We start from the raw sequence: 17,203 nt of genomic DNA on the forward strand, positions 1-17,203 counted from the left end.
CTCCGGGTTACTGACATCCGGACTAATCAAGGATGGAAAATAAGAAGTAACCTCCTAAAAACCTCCTGGTGGAATCAACTTTTTCTTTTTCCACATCGGATTGAACAGGATGGAGGCGAAGGCAGATTTGCTGAGCTGGTGAAACCTCCTGGCGTCAGTAAACCATCTTCTTAACCTCTTCATTGCTGGTCTGTTCCAGGGTCTGTTGTGCAAAGAAATCTATTACTTAGTGCCCAAAAAGAAAGCAAAAAAGGAATTCAGTTCTGGAATTCTTCTTTCAATCAGTGTTAGTCAATGAGTTCTTAAAGGGAGTGTGTCACCAGAACCGGCATATCACCCCAGCCCTGCAGATAGATAGGTTACTCTCACCAGACCCAGCATATCACCCCAGCCCTGCAGATAGATAGGTTACTGTCACCAGAACCGGCATATCACCCCAGCCCTGCAGATAGATAGGTTACTGTCACCAGAACCAGCATATCACCCCAGCCCTGCAGATAGATAGGTTACTGTCACCAGAACCGGCATATCACCCCAGCCCTGCACATAGATAGGTTACTGTCACCAGAACCAGCATATCACCCCATCCCTGCAGGTAGATAGGTTACTGTCACCATAACCGGCATATCACCCCAGCCCTGCAGATAGATAGGTTACTGTCACCATAACCGGCATATCACCCCAGTCCTGCAGATAGATAGGTTACTGTCACCAGAACCGGCATATCACCCCAGCCCTGCAGATAGATAGGTTACTGTCACCAGAACCGGCATATCACCCCAGCCCTGCAGATAGATAGGTTACTGTCACCAGAACCAGCATATCACCCCATCCCTGCAGGTAGATAGGTTACTGTCACCATAACCAGCATATCACCCCAGCCCTGCAGATAGATAGGTTACTGTCACCAGACCCAGCATATCACCCCAGCCCTGCAGATAGATAGGTTACTGTCACCAGAACCGGCATATCACCCCAGCCCTGCAGATAGATAGGTTACTGTCACCAGACCCAGCATATCACCCCATCCCTGCAGGTAGATAGGTTACTGTCACCATAACCGGCATATCACCCCAGCCCTGCAGATAGATAGGTTACTGTCACCAGAACCAGCATATCACCCCAGCCCTGCAGATAGTTAGGTTACTGTCACCAGACCCAGCATATCACCCCAGCCCTGCAGATAGATAGGTTACTGTCACCAGACCCAGCATATCACCCCAGCCCTGCAGATAGATAGGTTACTGTCACCAGACCCAGCATATCACCCCAGCCCTGCAGATAGATAGGTTACTGTCACCAGAGCCAGCATATCACCCCAGCCCTGCAGATAGATAGGTTACTGTCACCAGAACCAGCATATCACCCCAGCCCTGCAGATAGTTAGGTTACTGTCACCAGAACCAGCATATCATCCCAGCCCTGCAGATAGATAGGTTACTGTCACCAGAACCAGCATATCACCCCAGCCCTGCAGATAGATAGGTTACTGTGACCAGACCCAGCATATCACCCCAGCCCTGCAGATAGATAGGTTACTGTCACCAGAACCAGCATATCACCCCAGCCCTGCAGATAGATAGGTTACTGTCACCAGACCCAGCATATCACCCCAGCCCAGCAGATAGATAGGTTACTGTCACCAGACCCAGCATATCACCCCAGTCCTGCAGATAGATAGGTTACTGTCACCAGAACCAGCATATCACCCCAGCCCTGCAGATAGATAGGTTACTGTTACCAGACCCAGCATATCACCCCAGCCCTGCAGATAGATAGGTTACTGTCACCAGACCCAGCATATCACCCCAGCCCTGCAGATAGATAGGTTACTGTCACCAGACCCAGTATATCACCCCAGCCCTGCAGATAGATAGGGTACTGTCACCAGACCCAGCATATCACCCCAGTCCTGCAGATAGATAGGTTACTGTCACCAGACCCAGCATATCACCCCAGCCCTGCTGATAGATAGGTTAGTGTCACCAGAACCGGCATATCACCCCAGCCCTACAGATATATAGGTTACTGTCACCAGAACCAGCATATCACCCCAGCCCTGCAGATAGATAGGTTACTGTTACCAGACCCAGCATATCACCCCAGCCCTGCAGATAGATAGGTTACTGTCACCAGACCCAGCATATCACCCCAGCCCTGCAGATAGATAGGTTACTGTCACCAGAAACAGCATATCACCCCAGCCCTGCAGATAGATAGGTTACTGACACCAGAAACAGCATATCACCCCAGCCCTGCAGATAGATAGGTTACTGTCACCAGACCCAGCATATCACCCCGCCCTGCAGATAGATAGGTTACTGTCACCAGACCCAGCATATCACCCCAGCCCTGCAGATAGATAGGTTCCTGTCACCAGAACCAGTATATCACCCCAGCCCTGCAGATAGATAGGTTACTGTGACCAGACCCAGCATATCACCCCAGCCCTGCAGATAGATAGGTTACTGTCACCAGAACCAGCATATCACCCCAGCCCTGCAGATAGATAGGTTACTGTCACCAGACCCAGCATATCACCCCAGCCCAGCAGATAGATAGGTTACTGTCACCAGAACCAGCATATCACCCAGCCCTGCAGATAGATAGGTTACTGTCACCAGAACCAGCATATCACCCCAGCCCTAAAGATATATAGGTTACTGTCACCAGAACCAGCATATCACCCCAGCCCTGCAGATAGATAGGTTACTGTTACCAGACCCAGCATATCACCCCAGCCCTGCAGATAGATAGGTTACTGTCACCAGAAACAGCATATCACCCCAGCCCTGCAGATAGATAGGGTACTGTCACCAGACCCAGCATATCACCCCAGTCCTGCAGATAGATAGGTTACTGTCACCAGACCCAGCATATCACCCCAGCCCTGCTGATAGATAGGTTAGTGTCACCAGAACCGGCATATCACCCCAGCCCTACAGATATATAGGTTACTGTCACCAGAACCAGCATATCACCCCAGCCCTGCAGATAGATAGGTTACTGTTACCAGACCCAGCATATCACCCCAGCCCTGCAGATAGATAGGTTACTGTCACCAGAAACAGCATATCACCCCAGCCCTGCAGATAGATAGGGTACTGTCACCAGACCCAGCATATCACCCCAGTCCTGCAGATAGATAGGTTACTGTCACCAGACCCAGCATATCACCCCAGCCCTGCTGATAGATAGGTTAGTGTCACCAGAACCGGCATATCACCCCAGCCCTACAGATATATAGGTTACTGTCACCAGAACCAGCATATCACCCCAGCCCTGCAGATAGATAGGTTACTGTTACCAGACCCAGCATATCACCCCAGCCCTGCAGATAGATAGGTTACTGTCACCAGACCCAGCATATCACCCCAGCCCTGCAGATAGATAGGTTACTGTCACCAGAAACAGCATATCACCCCAGCCCTGCAGATAGATAGGTTACTGTCACCAGAAACAGCATATCACCCCAGCCCTGCAGATAGATAGGTTACTGTCACCAGACCCCAATATATCACCCCAGCCCTGCAGATAGATAGGTTACTGTCACCATACCCAGCATATCACCCCAGCCCTGCAGATAGATAGGTTACTGTCACCAGACCCAGCATATCACCCCAGCCCTGCAGATATAGGTTACTGTCACCAGACCCAGCATATCACCCCAGCCCTGCAGATAGATAGGTAACTGTCACCAGAACCAGCATATCACCCCAGCCCTACAGATATAGGTTACTGTCACCAGACCCAGCATATCACCACAGCCCTGCAGATAGATAGGTTACTGTCACCAGAACCAGCATATCACCCCAGCCCTGCAGATAGATAGGTTACTGACACCAGAAACAGCATATCACCCCAGCCCTGCAGATATATAGGTTACTGTCACCAGAAACAGCATATCATCCCAGCCCTGCAGATAGATAGGTTACTGTCACCAGAACCAGCATATCACCCCAGCCCTGCAGATAGATAGGTTACTGTCACCAGAACCTGCATATCACCCCAGCCCTGCAGATAGATAGGTTATTGTCACCAGTACCAGCATATCACCCCAGCCCTGCAGATATAGGTTACTGTCACCCAGCATATCACCCCAGCCCTGCAGATAGATAGGTTAGTGTCACCAGAATCATACAGTGTTTTCCCCGTGTAACTGCTTCCATTGCCAAAATATTGAAGTTTTTGTCAATATACAAATGGGCTGTTTGGCATAAAGAACATGGTACTGCTGCAAATAATACAATAATATGAGACTGTATACCATACTACTATTTTATATTGTATTATATTATACTATTATATTGTGTTATGTTATACTGTGCTATATTTTACTTTTATAATGTGATATATTTTGCTATATTCCACTATTATATTATATTGTACTATGTTATATTATTATATTCTACAATATTAATGTCTGGATTTATCATTTCTCTGCTCAGATGAGAACGATGACAATGGCGCTGCAACTCCAGTCAGCAATAACAATGAGTATGTCTTCACTTTCAATGCTTCGCTTGCCCGGGAGATTGTGGAAAGCCCAAACCTTCTCCACAACGCGGAGCTGCGCATGTATCGGAAAGAAACCAATAATCAGGATCACCAAAAAGAGATCAGGATGGAGCTGTACAGGGTGAGGAAAGATCGGAGGTGGCAGCACTATCACCAAACTCATTAATATGGTGCCAGAGTTGCAAAAATCACTATGAGAGGCGTACGAAACTGTGCAAAACTTTTAGGCAAGTGTGGAAAATATGCTAGAAACTGAGAATACCTTCAGAAATAGAAGGGTTAATAGTTTACTTCCTTGTAAGTCATATGTAATAGCCATGTCAGCCGAGACTGTGAGGCTAGGTATATACCACCAGGCTTGTACCTAATTGCTGAGGTTCCCCCGTATACCCTTGGGCCCACCAGATATAATGATGCAGGGGGTCAACCCTCCAACAACCACTAGGAAATATACCATAGCATCCGTCAGATCTGGGTGACTTATGCTGGACTATTATTGTGACACAGCCCGGACCCACCGGAGCTTCCTCTAGAAATCTGGTGGCCAGTCCCATGCTGCCTAAACATCTACAACATGGAGGCTCTACCACGTTCCTCTGCCGTCCTGAGAACAAAGGTGAAAAATCTCATTTATCAAATGGAAAGGACTTAAAAAGTCTGTGAGTCACAAAGATGCAGCCAATGGTATAGCAGGACCCATGGAGATAGTGTATTGTATAGCAGGCCTCATGGAGATGGTCTATTGTATAGCAGGACTCATGGAGATGGTGTATTGTATAGCAGGCCTCATGGAGATGGTCTATTGTATAGCAGGACTCATGGAGATGGTCTATTGTATAGCAGGCCTCATGGAGATAGTGTATTGTATAGCAGGCCTCATGGAGAGGGTCAATTGTATAACAGGACTCATGGAGATGGTCTATTGTATAGCAGGCCTCATGGAGATGGTGTATTATATAGCAGGCCTCATGGAGATGGTCTATTGTATAGCAGGTCTCATGGAGATGGTGTATTATATAGCAGGCCTCATGGAGATGGTCTATTGTATAGCAGGTCTCATGGACATGGTCTATTGTACAGTAGGCCTCACAGAGATAGTCTATTGTATAACAGGACTCATGGAGATGGTCTAATGTATAGCAGGTCTCATGGAGATGGTGTATTGTATAGCAGGCCTCATGGAGATGGTCTATTGTATAGCAGGCCTCATGGACATGGTCTATTGTATAGCAGGTCTCATGGAGATGGTGTATTGTATAGCAGGCCTCATGGAGATGGTCTATTGTATAGTAGGTCTCATGGACATGGTCTATTGTATAGCAGGTCTCATGGAGATGGTGTATTGTATAGCAGGTCTCATGGACATGGTCTATTGTATAGTAGGCCTCACAGAGATAGTCTATTGTATAGAAGGCCTCATGGAGATGGTGTATTGTATAGCAGGACTCATGGAGATGGTCTATAGTATAGTAGGGCTCATGGAGATGGTGTATTGTATAGCAGACCTCACAGAGAGAGTCAATTTTATAGCAGGCCTCATGGAGATGGTCAATTGTATAACAGGACTCATGGAGATGGTCTATTGTATAGCAGGACTCATGAGGATGGTCTATAGTATAGCAGGACTCATGGAGATGGTCTATTGTATAGCAGGTCTCATGGAGAGGGTATATTGTATAGCAGGCCTTATGGAGATGGTCTATTGTATAGCAGGCCTCATGGAGATGGTGTATTATATAGCAGGCCTTATGGAGAGGGTATATTGTAGAGCAGGTCTCATGGAGATGGTCTATTGTATAGCAGGCCTCATGGAGATGGTCTATTGTATAGCAGGCCTCATGGAGAGGGTATATTGTATAGCAGGCCTCATGGAGATGGTCTATTGTATAGTAGGGCTCATGGACATGGTGTATTGTATAGCAGGGCTCATGGAGATGGTGTATTGTATAGCAGGCCTCATGGAGATGGTCTATTGTATAGCAGGACTCATGGAGATGGTCTATAGTATAGTAGGGCTCATGGACATGGTGTATTGTATAGCAGGCCTCATGGAGAGGGTATATTGTAGAGCAGGCCTCATGGAGATGGTCTATTGTATAGCAGGCCTCATGGAGAGGGTATATTGTAGAGCAGGCCTCATGGAGATGGTCTATTGTATAGCAGGCCTCATGGAGAGGGTATATTGTAGAGCAGGCCTCATGGAGATGGTCTATTGTATAGTAGGGCTCATGGACATGGTGTATTGTATAGCAGGGCTCATGGAGATGGTGTATTGTATAGCAGGCCTCATGGAGATGGTCTATTGTATAGCAGGACTCATGGAGATGGTCTATAGTATAGTAGGGCTCATGGACATGGTGTATTGTATAGCAGGGCTCATGGAGATGGTGTATTGTATAGCAGGCCTCATGGAGATGGTCTATTGTATAGCAGGACTCATGGAGATGGTCTATAGTATAGTAGGGCTCATGGAGATGGTGTATTGTATAGCAGGACTCATGGAGATGGTCTATAGTATAGTAGGGCTCATGGAGATGGTGTATTGTATAGCAGACCTCACAGAGAGAGTCAATTTTATAGCAGGCCTCATGGAGATGGTCAATTGTATAACAGGACTCATGGAGATGGTCTATTGTATAGCAGGACTCATGAGGATGGTCTATAGTATAGCAGGCCTCATGGAGATGGTATATTGTAGAGCAGGCCTTATGGAGATGGTCTATTGTATAGCAGGCCTCATGGAGATGGTGTATTATATAGCAGGCCTTATGGAGATGGTCTATTGTATAGCAGGCCTCATGGAGAGGGTATATTGTATAGCAGGCCTCATGGAGAGGGTATATTGTAGAGCAGGTCTCAAGGAGATGGTCTATTGTATAGCAGGCCTCATGGAGAGGGTATATTGTATAGCAGGCCTCATGGAGATGGTCTATTGTATAGTAGGGCTCATGGACATGGTGTATTGTATAGCAGGGCTCATGGAGATGGTGTATTGTATAGCAGGCCTCATGGAGATGGTCTATTGTATAGCAGGACTCATGGAGATGGTCTATAGTATAGTAGGGCTCATGGACATGGTGTATTGTATAGCAGGGCTCATGGAGATGGTGTATTGTATAGCAGGCCTCATGGAGATGGTCTATTGTATAGCAGGGCTCATGGACATGGTGTATTGTATAGCAGGACTCATGGAGATGGTCTATAGTATAGCAAACCTCATGGAGATGGTCTATTGTATAGTAGGGCTCATGGACATGGTCTATTGTATAGCAGGGCTCATAGAGAGGGTATATTGTATAGCAGGCCTCATGGAGATGGTGTATTGTATAGCAGGACTCATGGACATGGTCTATTGTATAGCAGGACTCATGGAGATGGTCTATTGTATAGCAGGCCTCATGGAGATGGTGTATTGTATAGCAGGACTCATGGACATGGTCTATTGTAGAGCAGGCCTCATGGAGATGGTTTATTGTATAGCAGGATTCATGGAGATGGTTTATTGTATAGCAGGACTCATGGAGACGGTGTATTGTATAGCAGGCCTCATGGAGATGGTTTATTGTATAGCAGGCCTCATGGACATGGTGTATTGTACAGTAGGCCTCACAGAGATGGTTTATTGTATAGCAGGACTCATGGAGACGGTGTATTGTATAGCAGACCATACACATTATATCTATACTAATTTTGGATGGCCTCAACAACCATAATGTGTATATGTATGAGGGATACGGATCTCAGAACATGAGAATCCATGTGTATGGGGGAGTCAGGAGAGATAGCTGATGTGCATGCCCTGCTGGTAGCCGCTGACCACTAATGTACATGTAATGGACTGACAGTCACTTAGGATGTTAGTTGGTTGCGAGGCAACGTAAACATACACAGCTCGTGACGCAGAGTAAGCGGGACTATAAGAAGAGATTGGAGTTACAATGAATACAACTCCATGCAGACGCTTATAGCTGTAGTGTTACGGTGGCCTTGTTTATAGCCACCAGCTATGCCTTGGACCATCTCGTACATGATACACATCTATGCTCGACCAAGTGTGCAAGTCATCCCAGTGGGCAGAGGGAGCAGCCTGATCCTGCTTTATTACTAGCTAACCAACTAGCGTATCTGATCAGATACAGGTCATGTGACATCACATCCATTGGTCACATGATCTGTTTGCAGTTCAGTCCCACTATAGAGAATGGGGCTGAGCGATGACATCAAGCACAGCCACTAGACAATGGACTTGGCAAGCAGAGAAGAGGCTGCAACACTCATCCAAATTCTGCCGTCTCTTCAAAGAGCTGATCATTGGGGTGCCAGGTGTTGGACCCCCAATAATCTTATGTAGTGAATCCATATTATAGTCCTTTAGCTTAATAAATATGTTATGTAATATGTTTGTGCATTCAGAAGAAACATTTGCAATGATATTGAGATGTTTCATGTTCACACACAGGTGGAAAGTAACACATCCGTCCGGTACCTGGACAGCCGCTTTGTGTTCCCAGGACGGTCGTCGGAGTGGCTGTCATTCGATGTCACTGAGACGGTGAAATGGTGGCTGAAGCGGCAAGGTGAGAGATGGCGACCACAACAATATCGCTTTATACAACGTGTCATTGTGGCCCATTATTACTATCGAGAGGGGATAAAACTCCCTAAATGTCCAATCTATTGGTCCAGGTGGGATGGGTTGGGATTGGGCTATTGGTTGCCCCTCGTCCCTCCACTCCCCTTGTACCTCTAAATACAAGGCCATGAATATCACAACGGAGTAGAGACATGTCTTACACCAAATCCTCATCTGTCCATTACAGAGTCAATGTCTGACGTCCGCGACTCTTCTTCTTCTTCTCTTTACAGTTGTGTACGAGAACTTCACATTAAAAGAGCCCTGCTCATGTACCAGCGCCAAACCCGAAATACAGGTGCAAATAGGGGGTAAGTACAGGACGGAAATATAATGGAGGGAAATAATTCCAGGAAAGATGTGAGATAGAAAGATAGATAGATAGATAGATAGATAGATAGATAGATAGATAGATAGATAGATAGGAGATAGATAGATAGATAGATAGATAGATAGATAGATAGGAGATAGATAGATAGGAGATCGATAGATAGATAGATAGATAGATAGATAGATAGATAGATAGATAGATAGGAGATAGATAGATAGATAGATAGATAGATAGATAGATAGGAGATAGATAGATAGATAGATAGATAGATAGATAGATAGATAGGAGATAGATAGATAGATAGATAGATAGATAGATAGATAGATAGGAGATAGATAGATAGATAGATAGACAGACAGACAGACAGACAGACAGACAGACAGACAGACAGACAGATAGATAGATAGATAGATAGATAGATAGGAGATAGATAGATAGATAGATAGATAGATAGATAGATAGATAGATAGGAGATAGATAGATAGATAGATAGATAGATAGATAGATAGATAGGAGATAGATAGATAGATAGATAGATAGATAGATAGATAGATAGGAGATAGATAGATAGATAGATAGATAGATAGATAGATAGGAGATAGATAGATAGATAGATAGATAGATAGATAGATAGGAGATAGATAGATAGATAGGAGATAGATAGATAGATAGATAGATAGATAGATAGATAGGAGATAGATAGATAGATAGATAGATAGATAGATAGATAGGAGATAGATAGATAGATAGATAGATAGATAGATAGATAGATAGATAGGAGATAGATAGATAGATAGATAGATAGATAGGAGATAGATAGATAGATAGATAGATAGATAGGAGATAGATAGATAGATAGATAGATAGGAGATAGATAGATAGATAGATAGATAGATAGGAGATAGATAGATAGATAGATAGGAGATAGATAGATAGATAGATAGATAGATAGATAGATAGGAGATAGATAGATAGATAGATAGATAGATAGATAGATAGATATGAGATAGATAGATAGGAGATAGATAGATAGATAGGAGATAGATAGATAGATAGATAGATAGATAGGAGATAGATAGATAGATAGATAGATAGATAGATAGATAGATAGGAGATAGATAGATAGATAGATAGATAGATAGATAGGAGATAGATAGATAGATAGATAGATAGGAGATAGATAGATAGATAGATAGATAGATAGATAGATAGGAGATAGATAGATAGATAGATAGATAGATAGATAGATAGATAGATAGAAGATAGATAGGAGATAGATAGATAGATAGATAGATAGATAGATAGATAGGAGATAGATAGATAGATAGATAGATAGATAGATAGATAGATAGGAGATAGATAGATAGATAGATAGATAGATAGATAGATAGGAGATAGATAGATAGATAGATAGAAGATAGATAGGAGATAGATAGATAGATAGATAGATAGATAGATAGATAGATAAATAGATAGATAGATGATAGATAGATAGATAGGAGATAGATAGATAGATAGATAGATAGGAGATAGATAGATAGATAGATAGGAGATAGATAGATAGATAGATAGATAGATAGATAGATAGATAGATAGGAGATAGATAGATAGATAGATAGGAGATAGATAGATAGATAGATAGATAGATAGATAGATAGATAGGAGATAGATAGATAGATAGATAGATAGATAGATAGATAGATAGGAGATAGATAGATAGATAGATAGATAGGAGATAGATTAGATAGATAGATAGATAGATAGATAGATAGATGATAGATAGATAGATAGATAGATAGATAGATAGATAGATAGATAGGAGATAGATAGATAGGAGATAGATAGATAGATAGATAGGAGATAGATAGATAGATAGATAGATAGATAGGAGATAGATAGATAGATAGATAGATAGATAGGAGATAGATAGATAGATAGATAGGAGATAGATAGATAGATAGATAGATAGATAGATAGATAGGAGATAGATAGATAGATAGATAGATAGATAGATAGATAGATAGATAGAAGATAGATAGGAGATAGATAGATAGATAGATAGATAGATAGATAGATAGGAGATAGATAGATAGATAGATAGATAGATAGATAGATAGATAGGAGATAGATAGATAGATAGATAGATAGGAGATAGATAGATAGATAGATAGATAGATAGATAGATAGGAGATAGATAGATAGATAGAAGATAGATAGGAGATAGATAGATAGATAGATAGATAGATAGATAGATAGATAGATAGATAAATAGATAGATGATAGATAGATAGGAGATAGATAGATAGATAGATAGATAGATAGATAGATAGATAGGAGATAGATAGATAGATAGATAGATAGATAGATAGATAGATAGGAGATAGATAGATAGATAGATAGATAGGAGATAGATAGATAGATAGATAGGAGATAGATAGATAGATAGATAGATAGATAGATAGATAGGAGATAGATAGATAGATAGATAGATAGGAGATAGATAGATAGATAGATAGGAGATAGATAGATAGATAGATAGATAGATAGATAGAAGATAGATAGGAGATAGATAGATAGATAGATAGATAGATAGATAGATAGGAGATAGATAGATAGATAGATAGATAGATAGATAGATAGATAGGAGATAGATAGATAGATAGATAGATAGATAGGAGATAGATAGATAGATAGATAGATAGATAGATAGGAGATAGATAGATAGATAGATAGAAGATAGATAGGAGATAGATAGATAGATAGATAGATAGATAGATAGATAGATAAATAGATAGATGATAGATAGATAGGAGATAGATAGATAGATAGATAGATAGATAGATAGATAGGAGATAGATAGATAGATAGATAGATAGATAGATAGATAGGAGATAGATAGATAGATAGATAGATAGATAGATAGATAGATAGGAGATAGATAGATAGATAGATAGATAGATAGATAGATAGGAGATAGATAGATAGATAGATAGATAGATAGATAGATAGATAGGAGATAGATAGATAGATAGATAGATAGATAGGAGATAGATAGATAGATAGATAGATAGATAGATAGATAGGAGATAGATAGATAGATAGATAGATAGATAGATAGATAGATAGGAGATAGATAGATAGATAGATAGATAGGAGATAGATAGATAGATAGATAGATAGATAGATAGATAGGAGATAGATAGATAGATAGATAGATAGATAGATAGATAGGAGATAGATAGATAGATAGATAGATAGATAGATAGATAGGAGATAGATAGATAGATAGATAGATAGGAGATAGATAGATAGATAGATAGATAGATAGATAGATAGGAGATAGATAGATAGATAGATAGATAGATAGATAGGAGATAGATAGATAGATAGATAGATAGATGGGAGATAGATAGATAGATAGATAGATAGATAGATGATAGATAGATAGATAGATAGATAGATAGATGATAGATAGATAGATAGATAGATAGATAGATAGGAGATAGATAGATAGATAGATAGATAGATAGGAGATAGATAGATAGATAGATAGGAGATAGATAGATAGATAGATAGATAGATAGATAGATAGGAGATAGATATAGATAGATAGATAGATAGATAGATAGATAGATAGATAGATAGATAGATAGGAGATAGATAGATAGATAGTTAGATAGATAGGAGATAGATAGATAGATAGATAGATAGATAGATAGGAGATAGATAGATAGATAGATAGATAGTTAGATAGATAGGAGATAGATAGATAGATAGATAGATAGATAGATAGATAGATAGGAGATAGATAGATAGATAGATAGATAGATAGATAGATAGGAGATAGATAGATAGATAGATAGATAGATAGGAGATAGATATAGATAGATAGATATATAGATAGATAGATAGATAGATAGATAGATAGATAGGAGATAGATAGATAGATAGATAGATAGATAGATAGATAGGAGATAGATAGGTAGATAGATAGATAGATAGATAGATAGATAACTGCTTCTTCTACTCCTCAATGTGACATATCTTGCTTTACTCCAGGTTTCTCCAGCACGCGGGGGGACATGCAGACTCTCAGTAAGGATGCGAGATATACCCCTTTTCTACTGATTACATACACCCCAAAGGGTCGTATTGAGGAAGGTCACAGCAGCCGCAGGAAGCGAGGGGTGGACGAGGAATACTGCCGCACGTTAGTATATTATGTGCAATGTTTGTAAATCTTTAAGGGCTTTTCCCCCCATAGAAATCTATGATAGCTCCTCCGGATATGCCATAAATATCTGCTCGGTGGGGTCTCCCCTCTGTGGCCTCCATCTTTCCCCTTGTTCTGATAGGAGATGTGGCCTTGTAAGCTCGGATCAATTGCTCTAAGTCTGCGACTCCCATAGACTTGTAAGGTGAAGACGTTCCTCATGTCACTTGTATATTTCATTTCCAGGAATACTGGAAAAAACTGCTGCGTAAAACCGCTCTACATTAACTTCCGTAAGGACCTGGGGTGGAAGTGGATTCATGAACCTAAAGGCTACGAAGCCAATTATTGTCTGGGGAACTGCCCCTTTATCTGGAGTATGGACAAACAGTACAGCAGGGTAAGTATTAGGACATGGGGGGCTATTATTTACCAGGTGTATGTGAGATACGGGTATGGACATATGGAGCACATACAACAACATTATACCGTATATTGACACTGACTCTTTGAACGTTTCAGGTCTTGTCCCTCTATAACCAGAACAACCCCGGGGCTTCCATCTCCCCATGCTGTGTGCCAGATGTCCTGGATCCCCTCCCTATTATCTACTACGTTGGACGAACACCAAAGGTGGAGAAACTGTCAAACATGGTGGTACGGTCCTGTCAGTGCAGCTGAGACTTAACACTGGAGGTCATGGGTTAAGGAAACAACATGGTACTGGACTATCCTACAACATACTGTGGTCAATTCTTGTTCTCACCCTTCACCCCCTCTTTATATGAACCTGAAGTCTGAGGCTTGAGGTCAACAGGAAGGTTCCTCTTGGAGGTCAAAGATCAACAAAGACTCTTTTCACACATAGAGCTCCATATCAATGGCTCCAGTACTTCAGTGATGGTCCACCATCATCCCATACATGAGAGGGAACAATGAACTGTCTGCTGAAAGCTCAGTAAAAACTGGACCTGCCACGCTTGGAGAACAGTTCCTCATGTCCATCATGTGGTACCAACCCTAAAGTCAATATGGTTGCACATTCAACACAATATACGGGCCACATGGAATCCCAACTTTGATCTATATGAACCCAACACAATAATATTAGTATCTTATAAGCTTCTTCCCCATTGTGTAGCATCTGGAAACAAGTCAACTGCCAATGAACATCGTCAATGCTGCCACCCCAGTAGTTCTCACTAGATGCCCCTACTCCTACCTATATATGTACACATGTTTTACATGCAATAATGCCATATTTGATGCTGTTGTGTATATAGAGTTCTACAGGTACAGTAAGTCCTGCCTTGGACAGTGTACAAGACTTCATGCCTGGGATAGAGAAGAACGTAAGCTGGCTAGAGGAGCAGATCTGGGTCTTCTTGCTCGGTTACCATAAGTAGAGATTTCATAACTGCTCAACCTGAAAAAAACTTTTGGTTCCTCTTCTCTGAAGTTGGGTTAAGTCACCCCAATGTCGGCCTCGTCACTTGCAGTAATTTGATAACTTGGGTCCAGTTGTTACACCATTCATGGCGGCCTTGGCATTGCACCAGCACTGGGCTCCTCTTGTTTGGAGGTGCTGAGATTTCACATTAGCCCGTCCCGTCTGGTTAGAAAGGTCTCCTGCCAATCAGTTGGTCACAAGAGATCGTCCAAATGAGCTTCTTCTCTAGTTAACTTTCCATGCGGCGCCACCACAGGTAATATGAAGTATGACACATGGACATGCTTGGTCCTCCACGGTGAGACTCTCTTTCCAATGAGACATATAGATGAGATCCTGAACGGTTAACCCCTAATACCTCTTCTAAGAACTGACTGGACAGTTGTGTCTTATAGCGTGAGACGCTCCTTCAAGCCTCGAAGGCCACCTTGGTAGACCGATGTAAAGACTCCTGCGTTACAAATAGCAGATGACTGCCGGGACTCCCTGTTATAGTTCCGGGCCAGGTCACTTTTGGTTACGGCTCTGGCCTTCAGTATGTATGGAGGATCAATTCACCCGAAACGCGTCGATGTCTTATGTAACTGAGCAGCTGATCATGTTCACAAATATCCAGAGATTTCCTGAGCTGGAAACACCAGCGGACTTCCTGACAAAGAACACAGCATGGGCCCATTGACATTGTCAAAAACCTGTAGATGGAATGCAGCGCAACGCTGATGGTAGTCGGGGGATTGTCTGTAGACACCTTCATCTATTGTGTCAGATATGTCAGACTATGTGGTTAGAGGGCAGAGCTTAAAATGGGCACGCACCGCCCTGCAACGTGGTCCACCAATGACTTCATCCTCCATCTGGAAGACACAAAGTAGACAAGGAACCTGTCACATTGAACATACAGTCCTATGTGGGGGCGGCATGTCATCAAGGAGGAGGAGCCGAGCACATCCATACATAATATCGTGGAAAAATGTTACGGATAGCGAGCAGTGTGGGGCGAACCTTGCAAGAGTTGCGTCAAGAATATTTGGGAGGTTTTATTTTGGTCCAAATAGGAAATTCTACTATTATAGTCTGCGGCATAATAAGTGAGGCCCAGGAGAGGTGAGTACTTGTAACAGTCTTACTCACCTCTCCTGGGCTCCGTTGTGGTATCCAGTGCAGGGCCCGGTCTTCTTCAGGTCTATTCCAGCCTCCTGAATGACAAGACTATGATTGGGCCTCAGCAGTTATTTGGGCCAAGCCAAGCGCCGTGACGTCAGCGTGTCCCACTGCAATGTTGAGACCCAATCACAAGTTTCCTGCAGACAATGATGTCATCCTAGAGGCTGGTATAGGCCTGAAGAAAACAGGGACCTGCACTGGATACCACAATGGAGCCCAGGAGAGGTGAGTAAGACTGTTACAAGTACTCATCTCTCCTGGGCCTCCACTTATTATACCCCACAGTTTAATACTGGTTTGTAGGTGTTGAACCACAAAAAATTCAGAAGAACTTTTGCAAATAGTTAACAAACCCGGCTTGTTATGCTCTGGTTTGATCATCCCTAGTAATAAGTAACGTTTTTCCAGGCTTAGGAGTCCAGTGGGCGGTCCTAGTCACTGACTAACAGCTAGCTCTGTACACTTATACAAGATGCCAATGGCTAATAAGACCATGCACTGTAGTCCTAGGCCCAGGGAGGGCAGGACATGACATGTTATACTGAGTGTTTCCCAACAATGTCTTAGCTCTGTAACTTTCTACCTGCAGACCAGACAGGTGCCCTTTAAAGGGGATGTCCAAGAGCAGATATTGATGGCCTATCCTTAGGTTACGTCATTAAAACCACATCGGTGGGAACCCAACACCGACGGCTGCAGCAACTGCACAACATACAGGGCCGGAAACGGACTCTAGGTCATCAAAAATACTCTTGGACAATCCCTTTAAGTTTCACGTCCTTGGGAGATGACACAAAGCTGTTCTCGTAGAGATGTCTCCTTGTGGGACTCAATGACCGCGTATCATTTACATCGACAAATGAGCTAAAATTCAAGGGGTTGAAGGAGTTTAGA

General features: G+C 42.5%; 1 protein-coding gene across 1 annotated transcript in view; it reads left to right on the forward strand.

Moving 5' to 3' along the window:
- The window catches only part of TGFB1 (transforming growth factor beta 1), a 32,345-nt gene extending 16,161 nt beyond the window's left edge, over positions 1 to 16,184 (forward strand). Inside the window, exons 2-7 of the mRNA XM_075260401.1 lie at positions 4,449 to 4,639; positions 8,978 to 9,095; positions 9,385 to 9,462; positions 13,542 to 13,692; positions 13,942 to 14,095; positions 14,218 to 16,184. Of these exons, the coding sequence (XP_075116502.1) occupies positions 4,449 to 4,639; positions 8,978 to 9,095; positions 9,385 to 9,462; positions 13,542 to 13,692; positions 13,942 to 14,095; positions 14,218 to 14,376 (851 nt within the window). The 3' untranslated portion in view covers positions 14,377 to 16,184. The remainder of the gene's footprint in view (positions 1 to 4,448; positions 4,640 to 8,977; positions 9,096 to 9,384; positions 9,463 to 13,541; positions 13,693 to 13,941; positions 14,096 to 14,217) is intronic.
- The last annotated feature ends 1,019 nt before the right edge of the window (positions 16,185 to 17,203 follow it).

Source organism: Leptodactylus fuscus, chromosome 11 (genome assembly GCF_031893055.1).
Source record: "Leptodactylus fuscus isolate aLepFus1 chromosome 11, aLepFus1.hap2, whole genome shotgun sequence".
Taxonomy (NCBI): Eukaryota; Metazoa; Chordata; class Amphibia; order Anura; family Leptodactylidae; genus Leptodactylus; species Leptodactylus fuscus.